The 9,452-nt window shown below is 38.0% G+C and overlaps 1 protein-coding gene across 2 annotated transcripts in view; it reads right to left on the minus strand.

Moving 5' to 3' along the window:
• Nucleotides 1–265: 265 nt before the first annotated feature.
• LOC118423880 (golgin subfamily A member 4-like) overlaps nt 266–9,452 on the minus strand; it is an 11,834-nt gene continuing 2,647 nt past the window's right edge. The window contains exons 4-8 of one of the 2 annotated variants that reach the window (XM_035832193.1): nt 7,634–7,702; nt 6,765–6,896; nt 6,430–6,516; nt 2,126–2,163; nt 266–693 (exon numbers count right to left, since the gene is read on the minus strand). In XM_035832193.1, coding sequence (XP_035688086.1) covers nt 2,158–2,163; nt 6,430–6,516; nt 6,765–6,896; nt 7,634–7,702 — 294 coding nt within the window. In that variant the 3' untranslated portion in view covers nt 266–693; nt 2,126–2,157. The remainder of the gene's footprint in view (nt 694–2,125; nt 2,164–6,429; nt 6,517–6,764; nt 6,897–7,633; nt 7,703–9,452) is intronic. The other variant, XM_035832192.1, reaches the window with a different exon arrangement.

Here is a 9,452-nt window from a genome sequence, read left to right on the forward strand (position 1 = left end):
TTTTCTAGCTACTGTAATATTTGAACTACCATAATGATGAAACAAGGTGCATGTAGTATCACCACCTTCTTAAGTATTTGTAATGATTCACATATATCAACTTGTGAGGAATTCATTAAAAAACCTTAACATTAACAGAAACATAAATTTGACACCAACAAAATTGCACACAATACAACCAACAATAAGATATAAATACAATTATAATGTAACTGCTACAATTCTTTTACCGATCCAAAAATTCTGACATTTGACATATCTTCTACTTTACCCATAGAATTGAAAATCACAACAGGCATTTTACTATATCGAACATTCAAAACATTTTATTTCAGAACTTTTAGAATATTGTATATTATCCTTCTGTTTGTAGGATGCCTGTGTGGCTAATCGGACAACATTTTCCTTGACTTATATTTCGTATTATAGCATCTTTTAATAATTATGTACAACAATTCTGATACAGTAGCCATAGTGGTTAAGAAATACTGTTGCCATAATATTTCATAATATAATATTATACATCTTTGCAATGAATGTACTAATCAAATACTATATTTTTTGTACATTCTGTACTAACTTTAGCCTTTTACAGTAATTGTTAGTCTTGCTGGACTGCAACAGTGAAGAACAGCAAAGTGCTTCTCTGCAGTACTGTTTGAGTTAAGGTGAAGTTAGAGGTGACAGCCATCCCTGAAATGCACAGAAGACAAAAAATATTCATGAAGTTATAAATAATACAAAATAATGCACAACCACTATGCTTATCATAGCTTTGATTGTGTTGCAAAATGTGTTGCAGTATAAATGGACCTGATAACTTGAGCAGTATAAGTCCTCTTTAACTTACAAAAGTAACAAATTTGTCTGGTTTCATACACAAATCACTTTTCCTAAACCTATCTTTAGAATTAACAATTTGTGATCTGTAGAAAAATTGTCATCAGGTGCCATTCCACAGTTTACTATCAACATGTAAACCCCAACCTTACTCCCTATATATAATGTGTAAAAGGTTTAAGAGATTTACTGTAAAAGCAAAGGCATGACATGGTTTCCCCAGCATTCTGTATTTCATTAGCAAAAAGTGATGGCTGGAAGGTTTGGCTAACTGAGTGAACTGGTCTCTGCAAAAGCTTGCACCATTTTTCATGTAGCAGAAGTGGTAACAATGATTGTAGCATGGTAGCAGGACTGTCTCCAGGACCTGTCCCTCCATCCCAGGACGGAAATTTGCCAATTGGGACAAAACGTTTAAGAAACATTACCCCATCCATCCTCAAAATATGGTCTTCATGACATGAAACTGTTGAAAATCTATTTTCATAAGGCCACAGCAAGTAAATTTTATGGATGACATCCTCTGCAGACTGCAAAAATAGTGTGATAGGGCAAAAAAAACAAGATGGGTGAAAAAAAACAAGATGGCTACATTTTGAAAAATAAGCACCATAATGTTGTGATGAATGTTGTAACAAGAATTAAAGGGACAAAACATGCTATCAGAGCCAACAAGGTATTCATTCCTGTATCCAAGACATGTACAGGTGTGGTAAAAGTGACACTAGTGTGGTGGACTGGCATCACCAACAAAGTTGGTAACCACACTCATGGCTTCCATATTGGTGTCACTTTTACAACTATCCAATAAGTTACATTTCTACTACTACAGTCCTGGGAACCTCGCAAGTGTCACTTCTACAAGTACAGTTATTAGGCTACAACACAATATATTTGCTCATTTTGGTACTTTATCGTCATGTTGACCATCCATGCAGAAGAAAAAAAATTCTTGTTTTTTTCCTGAAATCAGGCGAAAATTAATGCGCGTGCTGATGTCATCCATAAATTTACTTGCTGTGGCCTAAGCTTAAAATGGCATGTTTAAAAAGAAAAATCGACAACATTGGCTCCCAAACAAAGAGTGGGACATAAAAAAAAGATTTAAAGCTGGAGACGGCCCTGCATGATAGAGAGAAAGGCTTGGCTCAATCACTCCAAACATTTAGCTCCTTACAGCACTTTGTCATGTCTGAGCTTGAAAAGACAGCAGTATAAGAAGATAGATGGTAGAGAGAAAGGCAGTTAAATGGAAGAGAAGATCAAACAACAGATGCCAACTAACCATCCACGTGTGGCACACCATACAAGCGCACATTATGACTGCATGAAACATGACAAACAAACACAGGGTTAATAAAGGGAATGCAGCACAAATAAAGAGAGAGGCTACTGCTATAATGTAATCATCTAGTGTAATGACCCCAAACTACAAAATGTACATATTAGTTACTCTCCAAGCAGAGGTTAGGCTCCGGCTGTTTTGACAATACCAGATACAAAACAAAATAGAAAGCCCGATAAAAACGACTAATATAAAAAAAAACATTCAATAACAGCTGGAGCCTAACCTCTGCTTGGAGAGTACAGCTTGTATAGTGGAAGAGTTTCCCAGAAGTGCTGTTTATTTAAGTAGCAGAAGTTATGCAATCAAGTTTTACTATTAAAGTTGATATCATGACGATAAAAATCAGACATGTACAATGTAGATCTTCCATTCAGTCTACATTAATTTGAACATGTATAGGGAAAAATTGTTTGCTTTGTACAAAAATTTCTATGACCTACAACTTATTTCAGCAATGTTGTTCTACAATGTAAAGTTAATTGCAAATTATTGCCTGTGGGTTACTTGCAGGTAACATAACCCAATGTCACTTAATCCCAAAAAATGTAAAGCGATGTACTTTTGTTTCATGCGAACCCCTCCTGAGATGCCGCCACTCACTCTTGGTGGTCAGACACTCAGTATCGTCAAGCAAGCAAAATTACTGGGCCTGCACATACGGTCAGACCTACGCTGGTCTGATCAGGTAGATGCCATGGTGACCAAGGGTAGCAGACGCTTGTTTTTCCTGAAAAGACTACGCCGAGCAGGTGTCCCTCTCCCTGACCTGATCACTGTATATTGCGGGTATATAAGACCAACACTTGAATATGCCACACCCTGCTGGAATGCTGGACTCACAAGAAGAGAATCAGACAGAATTGAAAGAGTCCAGAAGCGGGCATGTAGAGTGATGCTGGGCAGACAATATCTCTCATATTCTGATGCCCTGTTAACACTCGACCTCCAAAGTCTGTCACAACGCAGACTGACCTTGTGCCAGGACTTTGCCCTTGCAGTTACCAAAGCTGGAAGACACGCCCCCTGGCTACCCCCAGCTCGAAACCCGTCTCACCACATGCAACTCAGGCATACTCGCCAATACAAACTGCCAACCGGGACAAAGCGGTATCTATCTAGTCCAGTCCCAACTATTCTTAACCTACTAAACGCTCTGTAGTTTTGGACCACAGTGCTATTCACGACTTGTTCCATTCTATGTCAGAGTCATTTGCTATGATCACACAGTGCAATCAATTGTTGTAAATAGCGTGTGTAGTTTTAATTTGTCTTCAGCTGCGATGAACCAAGCATGTATTTTAAATTGTTATTTTAATCTGTCTTCAACTGCGATGAATTAAGCATTTATCTTGAATTGTATTTGTTGTGTACTTTGTATTTGTCAATCGTATACTAGTAATCTTGCTTGTGTAACAACGTACAAAAAGATTGTCAAGCAAGCAGCACAATTCAGCCCCTCAGGCTGCAAGGCTGTTTTTACTTTGTTACGATTGTTTTCAATCAAACAATAAACCAGTCTACTACTACTACTCTACTACTACTACATAAGAGATTCAAACAGTGTAAAAACATATCACAAGTGTCTACTCTAGTCTAAAGCTAGTAAAAGCTAACTCTAGATGCTGGGTTATTGGGTTTGACTCCTTTTTTGAAGACAGTACACCAAATAGTGTATCGCTCATTCGTGCATTTCCCACACGATGCAGACACAAATTGAAGACTCACACTACCCCCCGCCCACAACCCACCCACTTATCATTCAAGCAGAGCCTTCTGCACATGTTGAGCAAAATTCAATTTATCATCTACCCTGTGGAGTAAGGAACAGAGTTGTGGGAAGCCTGGTGTTGAGTTCTAAGTCTCCACAGACAAGTCTACAAGATTATTGCCTACTAGTAAGATTCCATTATCTGTCTCAGGTACATGTATCTATAAATCATTTCGTCCCAAAAAAAGGCACCCAAGTAAAAGTTCTGCTAGACCTACTAACTGTACTTGGATCATTCTGCAAGAAATACAACAATTTTACATTGTATGACCTTAACCTCTGAATTTCACTTTGCAAAACTTGGTAACGTTATCTCCTTTGGAAGGGTGCCATTTTAAGATAATAATTCTCACATATTTGGAAAAATTCCAAGTTGCAAATAAAGTCCATAAGAATGACAGTCTCGTGGGCTGTTAAAAGTCTAATTTTCTCCTCGTTAAGGGTGGAAGTGATTAATGGTGGTAATTTCAGAAAGAGAAGAAACAAATTTGCGGTGTGACCCCCTGGGGGGAATGGGATATCTTTCTGGAACAAGTAGATGGTATCTTTGCTTATTGAAAGCATGAGAGAGAGAGCACACTTCGCGCTCAAACTACATGTGGGACATCGAGTGATTTACAAAAGTAGAGAAAGTTAAATGTAAAGAAAGTTCTGGTATGTCTAGATGCATATTGTATTAAAAGTAAACTCAACTGTTCTATGAGTAGCACTGAAAAATTCATATTCCTCATGCATTTTGACAAACTGACTTTTGCTAAATCCATACAAGCCTACATTTTCACCATTACCAAGACACTGTGGGGACCTGGAGCAAACTCCCCCAGGAAAATTTTAAAATCTAACGCTTTTTCCTGCATTTTGAAGGGCAAATTTAGCTGGTAGACTTAGCTTGATTCAATTTCTAGAGATCTTCACAAAATCTCATTATCTTAACATGCCAATTTTTGTTCACAGAGGACGGGATCTGCAAAAATTTTGTCCGTCCCCAGCAGCAAAATTCCACTTAAGGACGCAAAGATGTACGCTGGCTAGAACCCAGTTCCCAACCATTTAACATTACAGGTAATAAGCATCTACAGGGTGAGGGTGGCAAAACCCTCAGTTCAAATCCAGTCCGCTGGTGTATCCTAATGATAATGATTGTAAGGGGGACCAGGAGCATGCTCCCTGAGGAAAATGTCAAAACCTAACGCTGTTTCCTGCATTTTGAAGGGCAAATTTAGCCTGTAAACTTAGCTTGGTTCAATTTCTAAATTAAATTAAATTTTCTATTATCTTTACATGCCAATTTTTGTTCCTCACAGAGGACAGAATTGGCAAAAATTTTGTCAAAGGACCAAAAGACAGATGCTGGCTAGAACCCTGTTCCCAAACCACTTAAACATTAATCAACATCTACAGGGTGAGGGTGGCAAAACCCTCAGTTCAAATCCCGTCCACTGGTGTATCCTGATGATTTCCTGGGGGCATACGCCACCTCACTCTGCCAATCCGTGAGGTCCGGAAGGTTGACACAAACTGATTGATTAGGTAATTTAGTCGCTGTCACAGAGTCGCTGTATCGATCACAGAGCTTGTGCTAGGCTCACTGGGTGTCCCTGATTGTTTTATAATTAAGCTACAGGTAATCTCATACTTGCTTCAATCCATCAAGGTGACAGTTAATCGGTTCTTTAAAGTATCCTACAATCCCCCCTTACACCTGCCCTTACATCATAACAACAAACAACTCAAACTTTAAGGATTTGCTTCTGTCTTAATCATATGTCTATCAAGATATCAAAGCAAATTTTAGACATCTTTTTTATGTGATTGACTGTGACACAAGAACCATTAGTCCAATGTAAGTGTGCATGTTATTTCAATCTGTACTTCATACAAGAATGCCCTTAGGCTTACTACTTGTAGAAAATGACAGTTAGTATGATGGAGTATGGAATTTAGCATACATGTAGGACTATGGTAGCCTGGAGCCCTGCGTACCATACTATTTCTACCGGGCTCCTTACACTTGCTGCCCTAAAAAGATATTTTGGGGGGCAGCGAATGTAAGGAGCCCCAGTAGAATTGGATGGTACCCAGGCTAGGACTATGGGGTCTGTAGTGTAAAAATGAGCACATTAAATCTTGCAGTATGGAATTGAAAATTGCTTGCTGAAAATTTAACAATTACTTTTGAAGTTAACAATGTCATCATACAATGAGTTTCTTCACATACTGTACAGCATTATATTTGTACCAGAAAGTCTTGTCACTTATGCTTTTTAGTTTTTCAGTGATTAATATTAGACAAAAGTGTTTACAAAGTACTTCTCAGACATGTGCAAGATAGATTACAAAACAGGTAACCCTCTGTCTTTCTCATATAAGCCGTTTGAAATGCAAGCAAGTCAAGTAGAGCAAAAAGAAGGTTAGAAAATTTGAAACCAAAAATTAAAGAAAGATGAAACAAAATTGATGACAAAAAGTTTACCGTTGCTTTTGTCTCCTCTTGCTCCAGAATTTGCCTGGTCTGTTCCGCTGGGAACTTCAAGATGGCGGCTATGACCTTGGCCATTGTCTGTGGAACATGACAAGGTCAAACAATGTTACAGATCTTACAGCTTAGACTGTAAACTTTATCCCAAAATCAAATTTTGTTCCGCTGTGGGTCACAATTCTTATGACTCAAAGAAGATTTAGAATTTGATTTGGATACTGAGTTTTGTGATTTGTGATTCTCATTAAGCTATCAACAGATTTTGAATTCAAATTCATCGAAATAAAACTGTCACTAAAATTTCACTTCTTTCTTAAATCTTAGCTCACCTTTGTTTCCCTGCCCATCATATATTCAAACATGACCTTCTTTAAGTACTCTGTTTCTGTGGGTTCTGTCAGCAGGGGGCCGAATGCATCGGCCTCTACGTCCTCCTCTTCTCTACCCATCGCTGAGGCAAGCTGGAGGACAACATCATATCAAACATTTATCCAGAACTCCTGAGGAAAAGTTTTAAGACAGGGATAGGGGGGAAAAGACAGCTTATAATAAGTGCTGTGAAACACTTATATAAGATTGATGCTTTCTCAAGGAATAGCAATAGCTAAGAGAGACTTATTAGTAAGTACTTCTTCAATCTACTTGAGTGCTGCCAAATAGACAATTCAGAAACATTTAAGATGTGTGAAGACGATAGTCATAGATGAATCCATGTTTCAGCTTCATCACAAAAGCCTAGCACTTCTGAGAGTGTGGCTTTCTTAAGGTACCAGCAGTAGAGGCTTTAACATTTCTCAAGCACTGACAAGTGTTCAGGAGAGAGTTAGACATGGGGACAGGAGTGACATATTGATTGTTTCATGTTTGTTTCAGCTTCTTTAAATTAAAAAAAAGCATAGCACCTATGCTAGTGTGGCTTTCTTAAAGTACCCACAGTACCCGATAGAGGCTTTAGCTTTCTTAAGCACTGACAAGTGTTCAGGAGAGAGTCAGACATGGGGACAGGAGTGACGTATTGATTGTTCAATGAATGTTTGTTTCGACTTCTTTAGATTTAAAAAAGCCTAGCACTTATGCTAGTGTGGCTTTCTTAAAGTACCTACAGTACCCGGTAGAGGCATTAGCTTTCTCAAGCACTGACAAGTGTTCAGGAGAGAGTAAGACATGGTGACAGGAGTGACGTATTGATTGTTCTTACCCTCTGCTTCAGCTGTCTCTCTCTCTGCTTCATGGATTCCAGCTCTGCTGTCTGCTGGGACAACTGAGCCTGTAGGGGGGCAGGGAGGATAGGCAGGAAGGCACTTCATGAATACAACAACAAGACATTCAACAAAAAGCATGTAGTGGGTTTGTGTTATGCACTGTGTATAGAGCTGTGTACCGGTACAATCAATTAGGTACAGGTCCAAAATACCGGAACCCTGGTGTACCGGCACTGGACCTGTATCTAATACTGTAAGTGCAAGCCAGACAGCATAACAGGTCAGAGAATGGCCACTTTGACAGATAAAATTACTGCGAAATTACCATAGCAGTCTCTGAGCCCCTAGGAACTACATTGTAAATCCGCTAACCTAAAAGTAACTCATCTCTCAGCCCAACTCTTCAAGAGGTCAAGATAAAGACACTTGTAACAGCTTGCAATCAGGAACCATTAGGGCCTCGAGACACATAGAAATTCTCTGTCAGAATTCCTCTAGGGTTGACTTACATGTACATTAAAACTTGACATAAATCAAGACTTAAAAAAGTACATTAAGACTTGAATGTTAAGGTCCTGGCGAACATTTCCTAGCCCCAAGGGCCCCATAGGCTCTTTACCAAAGATGGTTATAGCATTTGCTGATTACAGGTGTTGGGCAGGAGTTCTCTCTCCTGGGCCACAAAAACAGGACTAGGGAATTAAATGAGACCAAAATCTGTACATCTAAAGAGTTATAACGAGTTGCTAGATCCTTGGAAACTCAGGCTATAACTCTCAACAAAGATTTCAATCATGATGGGATTAAAGTTAGAACAGATCAATGCAACAAAAGCAAGGAAAAACTCATTAAGCATTCAAAAGTTTGTTCCTATTCTTTTACGGTTGTGCAATTTGAGCATACCACCACAGTGACTATTTTTTTTCTTTTTGTTAAATTTCTAACGAATATGCAATAAACGTTATTGTCATTGTCATTGTTAAATTTTTAAACAAAAAAAGGCAATGATGGACTTCCTCAGTGTTGCACAAGTCAGAAACACAGACACCCAAACTGATGGAAAAGCATGTCAAGAACAACACTACCAAAAATGATTTTTTCTGTGTATCTTGTTTTTCTTCCTCACAGAAAATTTATCTTCCAGGAAGAAAATTATTCTGTCCCCAAGAAATCTAAGAAAAACGTGCTTGTCCATGGGGCAAGCAAATTTTTGCTTGAATTTTTTTAGACATTTTTGAGATTAATATTCTTACACCAAGAATACTTTTCTTACATCAAGAGCAAAAATTCTTGTATTTCTTAAGAGTTTTAAAAAAAACAAGCATTTCTAGATTTTTCTTCTTGCACCATAAGAAAAAACAAGAAGATTTTGCTTAAAGTTCTTAGGTGTGAGAAAAAAAATTTCTTCACCAAAGAAGAATAAGAAAATTGTTCTTTGCATGAGAATTAAGATTTTTTGGTAGATTCTTGTTTTGCTTGTTTTGCTTAGAATTTTATTCTACATTTTCTTCCTGCAAGAATATTTTTTCTTCATATAAGAATTGTCCATGGGGTAAGCAAAACAAGCAAAAATCATTTTTGGTAGTGAATACAGAAACTTCACTCTCCAAGCAAAAACATTTTGTCAGCATTATACTTTAGGTCAGTTTGTCTTCACGATTATATTTGCCTAACATACACAAGGAAAACTGACAAAATAAATTTAGATAGGCTGAGAGAGTACAGAAGAGATATTTTATTTTGTGCCCCACCTGATGTCGAAAACAAGCTGGTACTTAAATATCCACTGCTTGCAGTGTACACTCACTACTCACT

This window comes from Branchiostoma floridae, chromosome 10 (genome assembly GCF_000003815.2).
Source record: "Branchiostoma floridae strain S238N-H82 chromosome 10, Bfl_VNyyK, whole genome shotgun sequence".
NCBI lineage: Eukaryota > Metazoa > Chordata > Leptocardii > Amphioxiformes > Branchiostomatidae > Branchiostoma > Branchiostoma floridae.